Source organism: Anopheles aquasalis, chromosome 2 (genome assembly GCF_943734665.1).
Source record: "Anopheles aquasalis chromosome 2, idAnoAquaMG_Q_19, whole genome shotgun sequence".
NCBI classification, from domain to species: Eukaryota; Metazoa; Arthropoda; class Insecta; order Diptera; family Culicidae; genus Anopheles; species Anopheles aquasalis.
The window spans coordinates 17,882,042-17,904,390 of record NC_064877.1 but is presented as its reverse complement, the minus strand read 5'-3'; the positions used below and the strand labels follow the sequence as shown (position 1 = coordinate 17,904,390).

General features: G+C 49.2%; 1 protein-coding gene across 6 annotated transcripts in view; it reads right to left on the bottom strand.

Moving 5' to 3' along the window:
- The window catches only part of LOC126571121 (proteoglycan Cow), a 75,215-nt gene that overhangs the window by 26,290 nt on the left and 26,576 nt on the right, over positions 1 to 22,349 (bottom strand). For all 6 annotated transcript variants that reach the window (XM_050229395.1, XM_050229400.1, XM_050229401.1 and 3 more), the window contains exon 3: positions 531 to 648. In XM_050229395.1, coding sequence (XP_050085352.1) covers positions 531 to 648 — 118 coding nt within the window. The remainder of the gene's footprint in view (positions 1 to 530; positions 649 to 22,349) is intronic.

Sequence of the window (22,349 nt, the reverse complement as noted above, 5' to 3'; positions counted from 1 at the left end):
AATGTTGGCGTCGGCAGCGGCCCTCGGTTCATCGTGATCCTCAAGGCCACCCCTCCAGCCGTGGTGTTGGTGTCGCCCAAAGACCTAAGCGGATTAGGTTATTGCATAAATTGTGAATCCGCATCCAACCCTAAGCCAACATTCCACCAAATCGATGGTCGGTCAGCGGTCGACACGACGGAGAGGTCGATAAGGGGTCTTGGGGAAATGTCGTGTTCATAATAAATCGAATAAAAATAAATCGATACGCGAACGCGACAATTTCGAGGGCGATTTTCGAATGACTCGTGAACATGTGTTAGCTGAATGTTACATGCCGGGGCCTTCATAGCCCCCGCGGGGGGTTCATACATCCAGGTCAACGAATCCTCGGTGTTGAACTTCGCCCCGGAGAGCGCACACCGAGCATGGAATATTAATTTATTTCTTTATTTATTCAACCATTTCGCCGTGACAAAGCATCGGGAAACATCACAGTGTGCCATGCCTTTTTGTTGCCTCAAAATCTGACAATTGCGTAGCGTACTTACTGGATGGATCGTGAATCCATTTCTTCTTTTCCGTCATCATCTGCTGCTGCTGTTGCTGGTCCTGCTTGAGCTGCATCGAAGGGTCCAGTTGCTGCTGCTGTTGATTGCTTTTATCATCCTATTGTCACGGGAGAATGGAACGGAGAAGAAGAAGAAGAGGAAAAAGAAAACAAATTACTTGCCATGTTTTGTGCCACGGGACATCTTTGACATCGTTTCCCTCCTCCTCCGCTGCCATTGTGAGTGATTCTTAGAAAAGTATCTCCCGTAGCTTAGAAAAGTCGCCAAACAATTAGCTATTCGGATGAACACCTTTACTGGATGCTCGCTAGCGCCCTCCCCACCCAAGTGCCCTTTCAGCGACAGCGACATGCTTTCGCTCTGTTTAAGAAATGTTTTTGGCAGAAAGCTTTCGGACCTCGGTTCTTGGCCCTTCTGTCCTAGGCAGAAAGGTTAAACATAGCACAACACCCAAAACTCGAAGCATAATGAATACAGAAATGCTCAACAACAATTACTACTCCCACACCCGGGGATGGGGCTGAAGAGGACATTGGCTGCAATTGAGTTAAGCTGGGCAGTCCGTACGACACGGCAACATGCCCGGACCCAGTCCGTTCGTGTGCTGACCATGCGCCACACCAAACGGCAAAAGAATGGGGCGGTCCCCGAAATTAACTTCCACCATTGTCGCTTCGAACGAAAGGCAAAGGACAAGGTCCATCTAAAAAATAAACGTTCAAAAAAAAATCTTCCAACTTTGGTGATGACCCCGGATCTGACATCTTCGAATCTGCTTTCTACGTCCTCTGTCGTTTCTTAAAACAGACCTCGAAAAAAGAGCCATTTTTAATCATTTTTTCCCCAGCGCAATCGTCAAGCAAAAATGCTAAAAGAAAAAAGAGAAATGTGCGGAAACAAATGGAAAATCATCCAGAAAGTGACTGACGAACGAGAAGGGGGGGGGGGGGAGGGGAGGACGAAAATGGTGACTTTCGTTGACGTTGTCCGGAATGAAAATCTTCCCGCAGTTCGCAGTAACAGCAGTGCCAGTACTGCTCTGCTGGGTACAAGTTCCGCTTCATTTGTTGATCTCTCTCTCTCTCTCTCCCTGTCTCTTTGCGATTCGTCCTTCTCCTGGACCCGGAGGTGGCCCAGTTTCTTGTGCTCGGAGGGATTCTACTTCTTGGATAACACGTTCCATGGGATTCGTTCGTTTCATGCGGAATAACATTGATTGGACCAGAGTGTCCTCTTTGATGGTGTTACGCTTTGGTGATGCAATTCCGGTGGCCTGCCCGATCAACGGACAATGGCAAAGTTCCGAAGCAATCGAGAGAAAGAAAGAAGGAGGAATAAAAAAGCGTTCAAGGACCCAGGGGACATTCAGGCTCAATGTGGCGTGCATTGAGGAGACGCAGGATTCGGATCAAATCGTAATTACCAAGCGATGATTTGTATTAGAAAAGTTTCTCCAGCTAGAGTGCCTCAGGGGGTGGTCTGGTAATAGTATTTTCGTTCGAGTACCATGAAACCGTCGGTTCACACGATTGCTCTGCGACAATTGATTTGCTGTTGCTCTCATCAACTTCTCGCCCTTTGAACCATTGAGTCACACTAACAGCGTATAATTAGCTCACAAAATGAATTTGCAAACGAATGGCAGGTAATTTGGCGATAGTTTTGGAAGTCGAGCAAAGTAAAAAATTTAAGTGTTGAATCTCTCGGGAAATATTAAATCCAACGATATCGTTTTCAACATTAATATCGAGCGACAACACAAACCACACCTCGACCGCACGCAAACAGCAGGAGGCACAGATGGTCTCGCTTTGGATGAATAAATTCATGTTTTATGCGCGTGAGTGGAGGAAGCATAACTTGGAATAAACAAAACCAAAAAAGAAAACCCGGACCACCGCAACCAACCAACTGAACTGGTGTTGGTTTGCTGCTGCTGCTGGTGGTCCATCGGGCAACCCTGGCACACTGGCAACAGCGTGTCACTCGAGGTGTCAGGACTGCCCCGTTAAAGTAACGGGAATGGGTAATTCATCACATGGTCTTCCCACGGCCCCACTCGGGGCCCCATTGATTCATTTGAGTGGAAATTAAAAATTAATTTACAATTGATTTATGTCGCAAAAGCAATATAGCAAGCACCGACCGACCGGGAACCAGTCAGGCCAGACCAGTTCTCGCCCCCCCCCCCCCCACACCATACCTTGCCTCTTACTCTGACACTGACCGACGACGACGACGAGCCGTCCGGCAGCATAATGTTGAATGGAAATTAATCATAATTGTTATTAAATTGTGCGCCTGTCAAAGCCAACTGGACATCCGACACTTTGACCGAGCCGGGGTGGAGGACGTGAAATCGATTAAGCACACAAGGCACAGGAAGGCCCCTTTTCGAGGAGGCAGAATTCATTTTTAGACCATCGTTCGATGAGAACGGTGGCAGAAAGGATGCGTTGCATTACATGGTGATGGCGTTCGAGTCTCATGCTGTGCGTTGGACACCTCACCATACCCGAGAGTTCGATAGACGAGTTATGCTCGATGCTTTTGTTCCAGTCTTTTTTTTATTAAACAAAAAAGGCTTTTCAGTATCAGTAACAGTACCAAAAAAGGTATGCTAGAACGTTTGTCTGTTCAGTGGACATGGTCGCGCCACTAGAAAGCGTCGCTCTACGTTGAAGTTGGACAAAAGGAGTTTCATTTAGCTGGAATTGAAACAACAGCGTTTGGGAGCATAAAGTGTGGCTTGCAGTACACGGATTCGTCCATGTATTGACGTCGATGGATGGCCTAAAAGGTGAAAGTTCGATCGTGAACAATTCCGAATTTAGCAGACAAAGCCAGGCGGATTAGCAACAACCAAATTGCATATCGGATCCAGTACACCAGTTTCGATATCGATCGAGATCCTGAGCATGGTTCTATGTACACTGTAAGTACCCGCCAATGAGAGGCCACGCGCCCCCCATCCTTCTTCTGGCAGGTTCCTGGGGAACGGGCAGGGCGTCTATTTTGGGATTGACTATTAACATTTAAATTAACTCCCGCGATGATGGTTGATGATGGTGCCCGTGTACCTCTGACGTGTTTCGGTCGGTCGTCATACCGTACACCTTTCGAGGTCCGGGCCTCAGGACCGGGGCCAGGAGCGGGTCCGGACAGGGGAAATTAATTACATTTACGGACAACAACCCTGGAGGCGAAATCCCTATTTCGTGTATGCCAAAGCAATTGTGCCCCACGTGGCGGACTAGCGGGAAGGGGGTTTTTTGGGGGGTAGCTGTTTGATAAAAATAATCATTGGCCTTCACAGCTACGGTTAAGGGTTACGAGGACGAAAGAGAGAGAGAGAGAGAGAGAGAGACAGAGTGATCCGAGTTAGAAAGGGAGAGAGAGAGAGAGAGAGCGAGCGCCCTTTTCGACATTGAACAACGACGTCAAGTCGGGCTAAACGGGTTCTCGGAACGATGACGATAATTTATGAGCGTCCCATAATTTCCCTTTCACTTCATGTATCATAAATCATGACGGCGCATGGAACGCGCCTCCGGAATGTCTCGGATTGCCTTTTTCACCGATTGTTTTCTTCTTCTAGTTCTTTGAGGGGAACAATTCGACCTGTCACTTGGGCTTGGCTGTCATGGTCACGCGTCGTCTGATCGGCACCGCCTTCTAAGCCAATCCATCGACTACTTGGTCTTGGATGTTCCATTTTCTGGAGCGAGGATTATGATTTCCCAAAAAAATATAAAGAAATCCCCCCAAAAAAAAAGTTCTCGCTAAACAGAAGACGAAGACAAGTTGAGTCAATAGAGAAATCCGTTTTGTTTAAAGAATAAATGAAATCCATTTGCGAGTAAAACCAACCTTCCCTAACCTCCTAAATTGGAATCCGGGTAGGGGTGGGGGGATTAATCCCAAAAGGTACGCCCCATCACCGGCTCACATCGTCCAGGCGTTTGATGATTACCTTTTTTTTCTCGGTGTTCGGACCCCGCTAATCTGTTGACATTCGGTGGCGCCCGGTGGCGTCGAAGATAAATGATAATAACGGCCGGAAAGGCATGTCAGCTAGCTGGAGCTGAAGGACGATGAAGCGGCGTGTCGCGGCACGGCACGGTAGGGATTATATAAATTGGTTTTTGAGTGTTCGGACAAAGTGGGCCAGCTAAGCAGGTCAAGCCGAGGTCCGGCCAGACTAATCGCCCTTCAATCGAGTTCTGAGTGTTCTGAAAGATGACGGCTACTCGGTCCTTAATGTCTTGACGGGCCTGACATGACCTTTTAAACACTTTCTGGGACTTTCAGGGACTATTGAGGGAAGAATTGAATTGGATACCCTGCGAGGGATTAAGGATCGCTGTGCGAGAGATGAAAGAGTAACGGATAACCGGGCGATTTCACTCTGGTGCTCGCTTCTCGATGCGGAATACGCATTAAAGATTGTCATAACATTAGTTAGCGTATTTGGAGTACCTCCTATCATATCGTGCTCGTCGTATTGGCCTTCGAACCGCTCCAGGAACCGCAAGACAGGACACCATCACGCGGACTGAACTGAACACTGGAGTACATCCGGGACCATCCCAGGACCTAAATGGACCCTCATAATGGTGCCCGATTATTGGTGTGTCTCATATTAGTTCCGGACCGGTCATTGTGCACACACCCAGAGACGCCGTCATGTTGCATTGCGAGGCGATTACTACGCCGCCCAACCCTTAACCCATTAGCCAAATGGGGTTCGCTTCTGGTGCTGGTGCTGGTGGGAATGGTGGGTCCTGGCAGGCCTCTAATGGTGTCACCCAGTCCAGCGAGGACCACGCGTAGGTAACTTCATTAAAGAGCATCAACTACACACGAATACACACCCAGTGCCGTGGTGTGTACTGAGTTCTTTAGATACCTGGGTCTGTTTATCTTCAATTAGATCGAGCACTCGGTCGAAGGCCTTGTTTCAACTACCACCAGCACCACATAATGGTGGTGGCTAGCTTCTAGCTCCACTTCCTATTCTCGTTCGTTCTTACGCTCAGCCTAGGCAGACAGGCTCAGGACCTGTCAGCCCTGTCATTCGCAAGTGTTTCTAGTGTGGCCTAGTGCGGCGGCGACGGCGACGAAGGTGGTGGTTGTGCCACTTGCTAATCCAATTGAGATGAAGGCAAACCGAAGGTGTACTTCGATCGTTTAATGCAATTAAAGTAATTTTCTCCTTCGCCACTTACGCCAACAAAACACCGGGGTCACCGAGGCCAAACACTGCAGCAGCACAACCAGCAGCAGCAGCAGCAGCAGCAGTAGCGGCGACCTCTCAAATATTTGCAATGTTGTCCTCCGGTCTGTCCGGGCCGTCCCTTGGTTTCTGCAGCGAACAAGGTGCACCACTACGTCACCGTCGAGTTGAGGTTCGTTGGCACCGGGAAACCATAACCACCACATGACGCATACCGGACTCCAATCAGCATGGATGGACCGACCGACCACGCGCCATCTTGTCGCAGGATCCGCTTTTGATGGTGGTCAGCCTGCTTTGTTTTCGGAACATCATGGAGGATATTGGAATCGCTCGCACGGCCGGATGCTGAATAATAAAATGAAACCGAGCCACCGGGCGAGCGCTAGATCGGCCGACACCAGCAGCACCAGTTCCTGTAGCAGCAATGAAAAAAAATGGGAATTCGGAACATAGAACTAGGTTGCCTAGGGAAAGCATCAATGCAGAGTGGCCATGATCGGTGGAACTGGCCAGCACTGCCAAATGAATAAACCTGGTGACTAGCGCACCAACTGGGCGTGTCGAAAACCATCGGGAAAAACCCCAGGAACGATATCGGATCCGCTGCGGTGGATTGATTCCCTTCCGTTGTGGATTACACTTCGATGATCCGGCTTCCGATATGGCACTGCTCTCAGCGTGTACATCATGTGTTCGGTAGAATTGTCTCTGAGATGATGGTTTTACAATTTCTGAGGAATCCACAGAATATCTGTGGCTATTGGGTTTGAATTGAATTCCGCTCGGTTGTCCGGTCAACAGTGCGAACGGAAATTTATAGCATCCAAGCGATGCTGGTGCTTCACAGAATGCATTCTGGAGTCGAGAATGCATATTGGTATTTCTATTACGGTTACCACTCGATAGGATTATGGATGTTGGAGCGATTCAAGTTGCTTCAACTATTCATCACATTCTGTGGTTTCTGGTTCATTGTTTATGAGTACACGAGAATCGATTAGACGTCAATTTCATTTATATTGCATTTGCTTCTAGAACAAATCTATTCAACTTCATCGTTCTGTGCGATACATTGCGGCAGAAGCAAAAACTATTATTCTTCGATGCGTCAGCAAGATGGAACAGATTGCATGGCGCGTGTTGTGTTGGTAATTAGTGTGTTGATGATATGATGCCAGCGATATATCAGAATGACTTCAAGGGAAAAAAATGTCGATGAGGTGTCTAATTAAACGGTTTACACACACTAAACATAATTTGAGACAGGACGTTGGAATTCCTTCCTGTTACAAAACATTTTAAAATGGTCCAGGTTAAATAAATATTTTGAAAAATGCGCATCAAAAGACAAATCAATTCTACATTGTTCAGGTAACTACAGCAATGGCACGGTTGCAGCATATCGGAAAAATGTTAGCATATAAAAGCAGAAATCTCTGATCTAACTGATCTAGTAACCGTAGGTCCATTAACTCACATCTGCTGCTTTGAATTGCTTTGCATTGATATCACTGCGACTATAAAGTGATACTGCATTCAATGACGATGCATTCGATCAATCAATGAATGCAAGAATAGAGTCAACTGGCAAAAAAAACCGCCAACCAGCTCCAGGAAAGTAAACCATTTGCAATTATGAATACCTCCATCAATTAGCTACCGTGCTTGCAGACGGTCTAATGGATCGATGATTCAATTTGACACTCTGTGGCTCGCTGCAGCACACATCCTGCCACTCTCACTGCGCGATCCATAAAGACAATGGCTTATTAATATTTTCTCATTCCGTTCCGGCTGCTGCAGTTCGTGCTGCGCCTAATTGATGATTGCATGCAATGCAGCGAACGTCCGAAATAAAAAAAAAAAAACACCCACTGAAATCGCAGTTATAATGCGATAATTACAATTTATCACTTTCGTGATCGATGACAACGGACAGACGGACGGACCGACGATAGGACAGTTCTCGTCGAACGGCACAGCGTGGCATGTAATACGTGATGAGGTTAATGTTTGCATAATGCCCTCATCGAAATGCGACGATAATTGAACACACATACACAAACGGCACATCACGTGGCAGATGGCTAGCGTCACCTGTGCAGCAGCATCCGGGGCGACAGTTTCGTTTCCAGTTTTCGGCCCGGAAACGCCACATGAACGGCAGCACACATTAAGAGCCACCATCACCATTTTCCATTCCCCGAACGGGAACGCCGTGTAATTGGTAGAAATAAAACGATGAAGGCCGAAAACGGATGCCAAAAAGGTAAATTATCAGATTGGCAGCAATCGCAGATAGCAAAATAAATAAAAAAAAAGATCCTGGAATATATTTAAATTTTATAATTACCCTACAGCACTGTGAAAGTGACCGCGCGTGTGCGGATGAGAAGATTGAAAACCTGTCCCTGTCCGGTGAGCCAACTTTGATGGCCCTTGAGTGTCGACCCAGTGCGACGAAGAGGTAGCAAAACGGGCCATCACACCGATCCCAGCATGCGCCGAGTCGGGAGAAAGTCCTGTAACACCCCGTCCTGCCCCGTGCCCTGTAAAAACCGGACGCGCTGTGCCGAAAAGCCGGAAATTTGACAAAATTGCCTGCGAAAGCGATTTCGGGCAATCCGTGGCATGAGTCCTTTTTATTTTGGACTCTTTTTTTTACTCTTTATGTTTACTTCCACTCCACTTTTTTTCCTTTTTATTTTGTCACGATAAAAGGTAAATGGAAACCTCATTTAAAACGCCATCACGGTGACGCTGAAAGCTCATTGTGATGTAGGTTGCTGTCGGTCGCTAACGTCGACGTACACGGGATGGGCGATTTTTTTCCGTCTGTTGTTGGTGGTGAAATTATGTTTAAAGCCCCCCGGAAAAAAGGGGGAAAGCTGATCCGGCTACCATGCAGGCTAGGCGGATGATGTTGACTCGGAGGCAGTGAAATAAAATTTTACGACCACGCTTCCAGCCGCGCCGCTTATCGCGGTTCGCCGAGTGAAAACCGAGTGTCACATGCGCTCACATGCGCCGGGAATCGGGAATCCAACCATTCCCCCGGTCCATTTGCGGGCGTGATCGCTCGCTGAAAGCTCGCTCTAAATCGAAAGCGCGAGCTGAGGCTGGCGAGTAGGCTCCTTTTTTATAGTCAAGGCGCTCACATGGCGTCAGTGGAAGGGCATGCATGCAAATGGCCATCGTCATCGTGGGGCTCCGAATTGAGCCACCAAATTACCCCCCGGGTTACCCCGGGTTGACGACAGACCGTGTGACCGATCGGTCACCAGCATCCCTCTGGAAGGGGGTGAGGAAAAAGGTCAAGAAGGCACGCTCTGCACACTTTCCTCACTCCGAGGGAGCACGGAGGTTATGGTTCGATGAACGAAATTCATAAACATGCACATATCCTTTTATTGTTATTTACCAATGCCCGGCCCGGTTACCATTAAAGTTCCGGCGTGCTGTGTATCGAGCCAGTTCACAGCACGAGCACACGTACACAGTGCATGTGTGTCCTTGGGTAGCGCTGACGATACGCAGCTGGAAGAGGTCTCTGACTTCGGCTCAAGTGGCGAACGAACTTGGAAAGGATTCCTGGGCGAACCTCGAGCGACACACGAGACGCGCAAGCAACGCCGGATTATGATGGTGTGGCGTGGCCAAATTGAATGCAAAAAAGCTCGGCGCTTTGGTGTGACGACGAGCCTACCCCCACTCGAAAGGAGCACGCATGCAGATGAGCGCCGGTCGCATCTTGTTTTGTTTCCTTTCTCTCCGTGGCTTCCAGCCTCCAATTTGTTTGTTGCTGCCAACAAGAGCCAAGGCATTTTTTTTAGCGAGAACGGCTTTAGCTTATGCATGCGAATCGGTTATGGGCGTCCATCCTGTCCTCTCCATTGTGGCCTTTCCCTTCCTTCCGTTTTTTACCATTGACTTGAATGGCGCAAGGTCGTGCGGATCTCTTTCGTGTGCGCAAGGACTGGGCCAATAGTTGACAAGGAACATACTCCTCACCACACTCAACGAAGCACCATCATCATCATCGTCATCTGCCGGGTCCATTTCAGGGCATATTTTGGGATGTCCGTCGTCCCTGTACTTCATCTAAATCGAAACAGGATCATCCAGCTGCTGCTGCTGCTGCTGCTGCAGATGAAGACTGATGGATGAGATGACTGGTTGGCGTGAAAAAGGGGAAAGGAAACGGAGCAAAATCAACAACAACAAAAAAAACCTTATCTCATCGAATGGCACAGCCTGCGCTCCACGCTATTTGCATTAGATTACATGATTACATACACACGTGCACACGAGAGAGGACAGTAGCGGGGGCGATGTCATCATCTGCGTCCGCTGGAGAACTTTCCAGGAGACTGAGGAGCTGAGCATCTTCTGCTGATCGATCGGTGGTTTCAGGAACGTCAGGGTTTGGACGTTTTTGTTGAAAGAAAGGAAACTTTCCCTCGATTTCCGTCAAAGAAACACACACATGCGCTGGGCACATGCGACCACACTACATCTCGTAAGGACCGTAGCTCAACTAGAACTTCTACGAAAGGACGACGACACATGGACGCGAGGAACTATTGCCTCTGGAAATGTGTCGATTTGTAGCGCAGCTGTGACGCAAACGACATGGTCTGTGGGCCTGTGGCCGGTGGTTCAGCGAAGCGAGATGCCGATAAAACAATGGCATTCAATGGCACGATGGGGCAGCTCGAATCATGGGTGCGAAGCGACGCGAGCGACGTAATTCATGTGACATGTTGACGGGGCCCTGATGGTGGAGGCGCCTGGTAGTTTTTCTTTTCGAATAGTTAAACCCCCCCGGGGCCAGAGGTTTATATTCAAGGGAAAGCATCGTGGTGGTGGTGGTGGTGGTGGTGGAGAGCTTGGCCATAAATCTACGCTCCAGCAGGCATGTGCCATGTGTGGTCGAGAACGAACGTCCTCGGTTGAGGAGGAATCAATCATTTCGAATCGCTAATCGTGTGTAAATTTATGAGATTAATTCATTACCGGAGCGTGTCCTTCTCCTTCGGGTGAATAGATTTTATAACCGCCTCGAGGGCATGGCAGCGTGCTCTGTGTGGCAACCGATGGCAAAATCAAGTTAGGAGGATGTTATGTGGCTTTCTCTGAGATGCGAACGAAGGATTGGTGTTGGTAAACTTTCTGGTACGTGTTATGATGTTAGACAAAGTATTTTTGATTCTTTAAAAGCTTGCTTTATGTTGGGAACATGAGTATAAGTAGAATATGTAGAAGCTACAGATTGGCATATGACGAATCAAAGCAACCTAGCAATTCTTATTCGATATTCCGATAGGATGTCAGATTGTCTCTGAGCAACATAATATAACAGCAGACACTTTTCACTTTTCAAGAATATTATCTCCCTTTGTTAAATGATGAGTACTTCTAAAGGTAGATAAGGCTTTTTTTTGTTTTTTATTTTGTTTTACAAACTAGTCGGAATACTAATGTACGCCCCACGAGGGGGGCCTGGAGCAGTGTGGGACTCTCATCCACTAAACCTCTAGCTAGGTTTTCCGTTACCACCATGTCACTGTTTTCCTCTGGCGAGATGACGCGCAGAATGGACGGCACTGGCGATGCACCGAGAAAACACGTGTCTAAAACGACTTTATTTGGGAGTGATGTTTACCACCACCACAGCAAAGCGTCAAAGGAGCTTTCCTGCAGAGGACAGACAAGGTTTCAAATCATGTTTTTAACGTAGAAAATGCATTTTTAAATGTGTTGTTCTCCATATACAGCATATTTTTTAAATTTATGTAAAACTGTTAAACCAACATATAATCGAGTCGGATAGTCGCAGTCGACCGCAATCGATTCTGCTCCTAAATCGACGCCATTCTCCCGGGAATCGAAATCCTACAAAAGCGTCGAGTTGATTGGCGCGGAAGATCAAAGCGACACCCGCATTGGGTCGCTCGATTGGATCGTTACATTATCAAACACGTTACCAGCGACACCTCCGACCTGGATGGAGCCTTCACACCTCTCAAACTCCAACAAAACATTGGAACCAAACATGGAAATATTGGGGAAAAATGCGGAACCGAAATGAAGGTGTCGGAATGTCACAACTGTCGCACGCCTCCCCCGCCCCTTAATTTGCACGCCAGACAGCCACCCGCTTCTCCCATTCGACATAAATATTAAAAACCCCGTGGTGCACACATCGCTCTGCTTATTATCGAGCCGTTAGCTATTTTTATTACGCGCCCACCGCCTGGCACTCCCAGCTCAACCACAAAATGAAAAGCATTGCAGCACTCGAATTAAACGGGGAAAAAGGAGGAGCGATGTGGGCGGAAAGGGAAATTTATTAATCCGTTCCCCCGGCAAACGGCAAATTGTCCAATTGTAATGCATATTTATGTAGCTTCCCCACCCCGGGCTTCATTTCGTTCGCTCATGCATTGCGGTTAGGTCGATCCGAGCCCGGTCCGCCGAGGTCGCGAGGAATTATGGACTCCCGGTCCCAGAGCGGCCGTCAGAAGCGGGTGTCTAGAAAAAACAGGTCAGCAAAATCGACGACCGAAACACCGGTGGTCCACAAAACGTTCCAACATGTCACTCAACATGGCCACGTTTGTGCTTCGTTCGCAGGAGCACCAACAAGGTGAATAATGGGACCACCTCTGCTGTAGTTGTGTCCATGGCCATGTGTCCTCCACACCACTGACAGCAGCAGCAGCAGCAGCAGCAGCAGCAGCAACAGTAGTTGGCGAACGAAAATTTAGCGACATCAGACATCGGAAGCCCCGGGACAGGTGTCCTCAGTGTCGTTCTGCTGCTGCTGCTGCTACTGCTGCCAGTTATATTTCTATTTCCCACGAAATTCGACCCCCGGTATGCCACCGACGATCGCTGCCACACATTCCAGTAAACCCGGAGCGCGATTTCCAGTGTGTGAGCGTGTGTGGCAACCCACAGTACCGTTTACCACACCAGCACCACGACCACCACCACTACCAGCAGCAGCAGCAACAGGAGCAGAAAGAAGCACCCACAGAGCAGCTTCTCGGAAGCGCCAAGTGTAATTTTCAATTACGCCAACGCGTCCAACCGTGCGCCATTTAGATCGTGAATGCTACTCCATTTTTGCTTTCTTTTTTTCACCTTTAGGAGACCAGAAAGGGGACCACCGTAACGGTGTTCCGACAGGATAGCGTCGACGACGAGGACGAGCATCATTGGCTAACAATGCTCGTAGACGAAGCAATCGCTTGTGAACATACGCGCACACAGCCACGCAGCAGGGCACAGGAAACAGGGCACCAAATGGCAACACACACCGGAAGCGACGTCGTTGTCCGGGTCTCACATACTCACATGCTCACTTGCTCTACACGACCTCTTGCTATGCGATGTGGTGGACGGCGGGGGGGACGAAAGCTAATCCTCGACAAACGCCTTGAGAGAGAGAAAGGAAGGTTACCGCTCGTCTTCTTTCACTTTTTCGGCACAACGATAATCGTAGCAGCGCAGGAAACGGAAGGATAAATTAATTAAATGACTTTAAAGCTCAGATCTCTGTGGGTGTCTGCAGAAAAGGAACGACACACCGACCGACCCATGCTCACTCGAAGTGACAAAAACACGGCAAAACGGTAAAAGAAGGCTGCTGAGATGAAGGTAAAGTGTGACTGCCAGACTCTGTGTGTGCCTGTGTTGGGTAGTTTCGGGCAACGCAAACGGTTGCTGTGTTTAACTTGGGTTGGCTGATGGTGTGGTGGTTGATGCTCCAAATTGCTCGACGCTTTGCGTTGGTGAGTGTGCGCCGATTGTTAATGTCAGCCACATACACATAGAACGCCAGACAAGCTGCTGGTGGTAGTGTTCTGTTAATTAACATCAAATAAATCCAAACGCAAATGTTTATCTAAAAGCTTCCTCTCGTGTTCCTCGCTCAAATAGGTTCATTTTTACGGATTATTATCCCTCCGTTTTAGGGGGATGGAGATGCTTGAGGGGTTGCCCTTTGCTGCTACATTATAATAATCTAATTTACGCGACAGCATTTACTCGGAGCGTCGGATAATTAGTTTAAACGCTCAGGAGCTCACTACGTACACAGGCACGCTTTATATCAGTGACAATACTGGTTTTTATTATTGCGACGAATCCACAGATTTGACAGATGAAATTCCAACGAATTGTTTTTACTCCTCCACCATTCCCCCCTCCTCGAGACATAATGTGTTTACGACGGTTCGCGGAACAGCTGTACTACCACCTGGAAAAAGCGTGTAAATTGTGTCTCCGGCGACGGACTTCTTCTCCCACCGGTTGCTGGCTCGACTCGAGATTTATCTTAACATTTTTTTGGGGCCAAAAACGGGGACGGCGAAATTGTAATGACAGTGATATATGCGCGATTACCCCCGGCCAAACCGGGTTCCTGAACCGGGTGTACCACGGGACGGACTCCAGACTCTTGGAACTCGGAAGCCATATAATGCACACACCGCGTCCCGTCGACCCAGGGAGTGTTTCGCAAAACGGTGTTTCGCGATCTGACATGTGTTTTCGTTGGATAGGACGAGCCCCGAGGAGCGGAAATGCGGTGCTCTCTGCTCCCCCTGCCACCTCCCACATATCAACCCACGCCCACGGCCGTGTGCATTAGAGCACGGTAAATCCAATTAAATTTTCTTTCCAAAAACACAAAACAAAAGCGCAAACCGCGCAACACGCAACCTCTACCTCTGTCTCTGACGTGGCAAAGCTTTTGCATAGTACTCGTCCCCCCGCCGCCCGGGGGTTGGTTTACCTGGACCAGGACCTGGAATTTGGAACGGCAACGGAACGGTAAGCGAAAGGAACACAAACTCCAAGCCAAATCAAATTACTCTTCCGGCGAACCACATAATGTACAATCCACATGCAGACGACGACGACCGTGATGATGATGATGATGATGACGATGACGGTGGAGTGGTACTCGAGCTTCTCCTACATAGCGCGCATATCACAGTCATGCAGGATTCTGGCAGCGGCGGTGGTGGAGCGATTAGAAGAAAAGCATTTCACTCCCGCTCCGGAACTCCGCAAGGATCCGGTCGGTTATCCACTGCAGCGAGGGCTGCAGTGCTCTCGACGAAAGCCGCGCCATCTTGCAAACACTCTGTTGCCATCAGCCATCGCCACCAACAAAAGGGATAAACTGTCGCCAAGGAGCAAAATATGTTTGTTGCCGCAGACACACAAAAACAACAATTCCGGGGGCAACGAGAGGCTCAGAACCATAACTCGAAGCGCTTGAGAGCGCACAAGGAAGCTTGAAACAATCGCCAGAATGTGAATGGCAGCGTCTTGTTCTTTGTATTGTTCGCATTTTATTGCGTTCGCGTTCGTTGCTTGCATTCTTCGCGACGCAAGCAGATCATTTGAAATGACGAAGAATCATCAAATGGGTGGCGCCATAGTGGCGCGCTGCAGTGACTCTTTCCGCTCTGCTGCACTGTGTTCGATTGTTTGAGCAAAAAATTATCAGCAGCTATCAGACACGCACGGCCAAAAGCGACCATGGAGCCCAAGCGAGTGACGCCTCAGACAATGGAAGAAAATTAATTTGTCTCAAGCTTCAACCACACACCACACGCTGCTAGTGACAGTTCTCGTGAAGGGCTCGTGAAGTTTGTGTGGTTTTATTTTCTTCTCCTTCGACCGCTTTGGAAGCGGCGCAAAAGCACGAACTAGAGCGTAACTAGTGCGTCACAGTCACAGAACAAGTCGGTAATTCCACGAATGATGATGATGATGATGATGACGACGATAAAAATCGATTAGCTCCCATTCCCATTGGTGTCTGCGCAGCTCTGCAGCTGACCTCCAGGCATCGGATTTAATGATTAATTCTTGGAATGAAATGTCAAACCAGAATTGGACCAAAGGCGGACAAGGTCGTCATGCTCTACGCACCACCCCCGGGACCGGGAGTTAATTGATTTCTTTCTGTTCCATCGTGGGAGTTTCGTTCCTTTTGGCGAATCCCCTGAACTGGTCACCGGTCCGGTCAGTCGCAACTTCCGGACTCCGGATGTTGCGCCCTGTTGTGGTCTTGGAGGGTTGAAATTTGATCGAAATAATTGCTACATAGCACGGCTGCTCTGATGCCACAGCTATTATGTGAATGCCTGTGTCCCCCAGACCCCTGACTCGGGGTCAAACTGCTGACACTGACGGTTCGAACCAGGGGTAGGGCAGGAGTGTAATTACCAGCGCGTCCACCACATGATTCCAATTTCCATACGTAAACCGCGGAATCCTCACTCGTGTTCGCCACTAGAGCAACGTTGCGGCTACTCTGCGGTCCAGTTCCAGGGCCTCCAGTACGGAACAAACCAACCCCTGGCGAACGAACCGAGAATAGGACCGTCCAGTGTATGTGTCCAGCCAATCGTTCCCGGTGCACGGTTGACGGACAGGATCTGCACTGCTCATCCGCACTCCAGTACAGACACACTCGCATAGCCACTCATATGCAGTGTCGTCCCCATTCAGCCCCGGATCATAATTATTACGGTGCTACATCAAACCCTAGGGTCCGGAAAGGTTAGACAACTGAGCAGGAACAACGAAGCCACAGCGACAGCAGTGCTGCTGTTGTGGTGATCCATGCAGTTGCAACACAATGGCCACCGCTGGCTATAAAGGTAGCTGTGCTCGGCCCTCGGAACTGCATAACACCATCAGCAGCCGCTCGGTGGTGCCTCACACGGATGAATGACATCGGTGATGTTGTGGTTTGTTGGAATTGAATGGACGCTACTGGAGAGTCAGTGGCGAGAGCGAGAGGCCCGGTCAGGCCTGGCAATAATCAATTCATAATATATTAGCCCCGAGGCCCAGCGACAGTCTAAGCCGTCTTCGATGTCACAAAGTCCTAGGGACACTGCAGAGTGCCATTCGCTTCCATCTTGTTCAGGTGTAGCCATAGCAACCGTCTTTTGCTGGCAGCTAGATCAGCGCAATTAGTAAAGTGAGGTTAAGTGTGATTAGGCGTTCGGTAGGCGCTCATCGTGAAGGCCATTTTGCGGGCGCGCATTGTCCTTGACAACAGCACAGGGTGCTGGCATCACTGCAGCATCAGGTACAGCGAGCAATAGAGGGTTTCCAACGTCATTCCACCGAATCTGGTTGACTTACTTGACCATTTTAGGTCCCAAAATGGTGCGGAAGTAACAACGAAGCCACAATCACACACATACGCAAGCAGTTGGAGACAGATTAATAGTCAAATTGGTGGAACAGATGTTCCAGGTAATCTGATTATAAGCGATAAATCATTCATCAAAACCACCTTCACCGTAGCGCCGGTACTAAGCCCGTGAACAGAGGGCCCTCCCGAGGGACCCCTCCGCTCCTGCTGCTGCCTTCGATTCTATTTCAAAACCATAAATTGCACCAGTAGTGACTGTTGGGTTACGGTGGCCGCAGTTGGCCGTTGAAAGCCCATCCACGGTCGGCTCGGTCATTAATTTAAATCCATCGGCACACACATTGAAGGGAGGCGTTCGAGCGCGTAAGTCATTTCGGAATGTTTCAGGTACCCGTCCGCGTGCCCACCCTTAGTCTCATAACTCATGCTCGTTTGACACGACGCACGCACTGCCGGAATGGCATAATCCTCGGAGCCAAAGCGAGCAACACTCTCAAAGCGAACGGAGCGGAAGCTGCTGCGTGGTTTTGGATACGCAGCAACAGCAGCGGGAATGCCAACTCCGGGCACACCGTTTCCTGTTTCGGGAACGCATTTCAACGCTGCAAAACATGAAGCTGCTTTTTCGCTGGGGACCGCCATTGAAGTTGGGGAATAGTTTTTTGTGCGTTTAAATGGCATAAAATCCTTCACCCCCGGGGGGGAGCTGGTGTAGCGGATCAGCGGAAAACCGGTAACATGGCACGGTTGTTTAAATTCGTTGTCGATGAACCCTCAACGGGGGAAACACGGGAGGACGGGAGTGCACCGCGTTTTTGGATAATTGACCTCCGGGGAGTGGCGGGATGCAAGGGGGGGCAACCGTTAACCAATCACCGATCCGGTGAATCCCGGAACATAGCAAACATCAAAGCGCAAATGCGCAGAGCGCAGCACAACATCAACGGGAACATCATCGACCTCTCTCGCTCTGTTCTGGATTGCGATTGGAAACCGGTCATTGATTTGTGGTGTTATGGATGAGCACACTGAGGGCTGAGAAGGGTGAGGAATCGTGGGAGGGTAGGGGTGGCAGTTGCACGCACTATTTGCACAAATTATGCAACCAGATTCGTGGCGAGGCCGAAGCAAATAAATACCCGGTTCCTCTCCCCCGGGGGGTGCGTAAAATATTTACCGATGAACGAATGTTCGCCAGAGGATTCGGAGGAAGTATCAGAAGGAGTGGGAGGTGGAGGAGAATCGAACATCGAATCAGAGTGCAACCAACGTCAAACCCATGCTGCTGCTGCTGCTGCTTTGGCGCTTGATGTTGACTGGAATTATAATTAATTAGCGCGGATTGCTCCCTCACGCCAGACACGCCGATTGCGGCCATTTTTCATTGCACTTTTGCACGGCATTAGGAGTGGGAGTGGTAGTTACCACCACCACCAACGCCAGGCGTTAGGCGGTGGTTGATTTTTCATCATTAAGATAATCGGATGGAAATGCGGGATAGATAAACAGACAGAGAAAGACAGAAGGAGAGGGCGAGTGTAAAAAAGGATCCGTAGTGCATGATGCTGGTCGCGTCACCGCGATGATAAATGCCGCGAGCTAGTGCCATACAGCCAACTCCAGCGTGGCCAATCTTCTCATCTCTCGGCTCGGGGGTGAAGAGTGTCAACGGAGGGAAAAAGGATGAAAAAAAAAGGATTTTTATTTTCCCTCCCATAATGACACTGCGGCAGCAATGCGAATGCAGCAGTAGGCGGTGGAAAGCAGTACGCGTATTACGTTAAAGTTTCACCGAACTGTCAGAATGATATAGTTGGACAGTTTACAGAATTTGACGGTTCGCTAGGTCCAGTGACAGTGGGAATAATGTTTGAAACTCACTTAGTAACCATTTGCGATATGGTGCAAGAGATATTATCATTTGATTTATGGGTGGAATTCGCGCGAATCTTTTACTGTAAAAGTGCCAAAAAGTTCAAGGAAAACTATGTCAGTGCTGCGAGTATAAAATGAAGGTCATTACTTCATGACCAGAAATAGGTCCGGGAAAATATTGTTTGTGTGCGAGCGAACTGACGCAACCAGTCGATGTGCGGGTGAACTAATGAGCTTCGTAACTCTATTTGCCAGCATTACATTCCCGGGCACTAATGAGCAAACGGGTGCCATTTGAATCCTGCCCATGACTCCCGTGGGGTTGAATAAGCTTAATGGTGGCCCAGTCCATACGAACCGCAGGTGCCTCACCAGGGAGCATTGCTATTACTATTTGACTGTTCGCGGCAGCAAAAATAGTTCATTCGTTCGAATCCCGTGCAGGAAAAGTCATTGGTCCGGAATGGCGAATGCAGCAATCTCCGATATTAGTTTATGACTCCTGTGGCCTCGAACCACTTGCTCATCGTTCACGCTGCTCGTGCCGGAGCGATGGATCAACCGGACGCCGATTTTCATTTGGAGCATCACTGCAGATCTCGTTATATGTCTCGTTCGTTCAATCCCCCTCTGCAATACGTGATCCGAGAGGTTAGCTGGATTCGTTGCTCAAAAGTTGAAACGCGATCACCGTGACGCGTGACTGAGGTGACAGTTCCGGTTCCGGAGCACGTCTGAGTTTGAGAGTCTGAACGTCGTCGATCCGCGGACGTGCGCTTCGACAGCTGAGGCAAAATGTGAACCTTGAGGTACCTGAGGAAACTGAGAAGAATCTGACGACCTGTACCGACGCGGATTGAGCAGCGCAAACCAATCCACAACACGTGGAAAACGTGTCGAATGAAAGATAGTGGAGGGGGTAGGTGATAAAAAAATTAATAACCAACAAAAGCAGAACCCATTTTCACGCGATATTAACTATCAAACATGGCAGCTTTCACTCAGGAGTCACGGGGACGGTTACGCACCTCGGTGTCATGCCTTGGTTGCATCACTCGGGATTGATTTTTTCCCTGTCGCCGTCAGCCGTCCGTTTTGTGACGAATTGGAACCGAGAGCAAGATTCTAGATATGGCACTCCAGCAGTGAAGGGTGGGATTCGGGGAGCCCAGAGGGCGTTTTATGGGTGACGTTATCCCGTTATTGGATTCCACCGTCGCTTGGAAAGGTGATACCAAGGTGGCGTCCTCTCTGCGGCATTCACCGGTCGCCCGAAGAAGAGGAAGCGTCGGAAAAGGATGATATTTCCGGTTTTCCTTCGGGGTGATGTACACCTTTTTCCGATTTTCCCTTTCCTGCTCGGTCTTTTTCCCCCGTGTAGCGCAGCTTGTGAACCGTCGGAATCGGATCCAAAATCGACCGCAACCGTTGCTAGAGGAACGGTTATTCCGGGATGCCCGGAGGCTCCGGAGTCTTCAATGTCCTCCCGGAACCTTCGAAAAGCGTCGCTTCAGCTCGTGCTGGAAATGGTTCAACAGCAGCGGCGGTAGCAGGCCCAAAAAGCCATCTGTTTTGTCCTCATTCCTTCCGTGTACCGGGTTATTCCCGTACAAGTTGGGAACGTGAATGTCGCTGGTAAAGTGTCTTGGTAAGAGTTTAACGGCGACCACTGCCACCCCCTTTGCCAATGTCTTCTCGTCCACCTTCAGAAGGATCTAGGGACGAAAAAGGGACAGTAATAGACGGCCCGCTGCACACATACAGGCACACAAACGGCAGAGTTGGCCCACGGGAAAGGTGAAATGGAGCGATAGTTTTCGAAGATCCGAAGCCAGCAGCGGTATTTCCGGTTGCCATTTTCATGCATTCTCGATCCTTTCGCCCGGGGGGGAGAGGAAGGTAGAGGGGATATAATGGAGGTGGTGCCAATAATGCAAAGCGCGCGCTACACCACGAAGCCGGGTACACAAAAAAAAACGCGCAACCGGCAAAGACCGAGACCAAATATATATACGAAAAAAAGATAAATTACCCTCGATCATAAAAGGAGATTTATCTCCGCTCCCTGACCGGAACGGTCCACGTTTCGCCGGTCCACCGGTAGCACCGTAGCAGCACCAGAACCAGTTACGGGCACGGATGCTAAGCTTGTGCTTAATGTTTGCTACGCGATACGCACCACGGTGGTGGCCTGAGGGCACCGCTTTTTGCTTCCTCGGCTATCCCGGGATGTCTTGGTGATGTAGTAGGCGAATCCCGACTTAACAGGGTTACTGTCACTAGGGTCGTTTTCGTCTCTCTCTCGCTCTTTCTCTTTTCCCGGGCATCATTATTTACTGATTATTGGATCATTCCTAATTGCATGCTGTGCATGGGATCCTCATCTTTTTTTTTTAGGGGGATTATGTCCCTTTGCTCTTCTATGGCTCTATTCTATCCAGAGCAGAGACTTCCGGGAGGACAGAATGGTGTCCCTTTTCTGAGAACATTGATATCTCAATTTATCTGAAGTGGGATTAAAATCAAAACCCCTATTGGAGCATTAGAGACTAAAAGTTTCTACAAAATAGACTCCGATGTCCTTAAAATACGGAATTGAGGACTCCACAACAGTGTTTGACGTTTATTCCCCAAAAAAAAAAAAAACAGTCACTGAACTGACAGGACTTTAGTCGCCAGGAGGAGGAGTAGCAGGTCCAAAAAAGCTGTCTGTTCCTGATGAAAATCCCTCCCTCCCGGGGACAGGGGAACGGCAACAAATTTCACCAAATTTAGTCCAACCAAAGCGAGGCTTCGGCCTCAGGGCTTGACGTCATTAAGCAGCACCGGTTTGCTGCCTCCTGCCGCCGAAAGAGTTAGTTTTGGGAACCGGATGCGGTCCGAAAGCCGCACTTATTCACCCCGAGCGCGTCGTCTACACAACTACCAAACTATATAACCTGATACAAGCTGTCAAAACTCGCTTTCCCCGGCGGGGCGACCACGGAACGGATGCCCCGTCGGTCGGTCCCGGTGCTAGGTGCCGCTCATTAGAAACGTCATTAATCTTTGAGCATTGCGCAACCGGAGATCTCTGGAGCTGGAGCCGGAGCCGGAGCAAAACAGCAAATGCAGCGCACAACACAACTGGTCGTCGTCGAGTTGAAGGTGAGAAAACCTCGGTCATCACGGGTTCAGGAAGTTTTGTATCCGAAGCTGCGCACCCCAGCAGCTCACCTGGCCACGTCGTGTCTGATGCTGGTGGTGGTGGTGGTGATTGCGAAACTTTGCGAGACGAACGAACGAACGAGCCGTGCGGAAGTGGGAAGGATTTAGAAGGCTGGAGGTGGAGAGATGAAGAGCACCATCATCACGGTACAAGGATTGTGCTGCAAACTCATAAAACTAGACTAAAAGTTTAGTTGCGTCCGCTGCTGCTAATGAAGAAAGCTGACTCCTGACCTCATTCCCAGGATCCAGGAGAAGGTGGCACTGGCTGGGGCTTCAAATG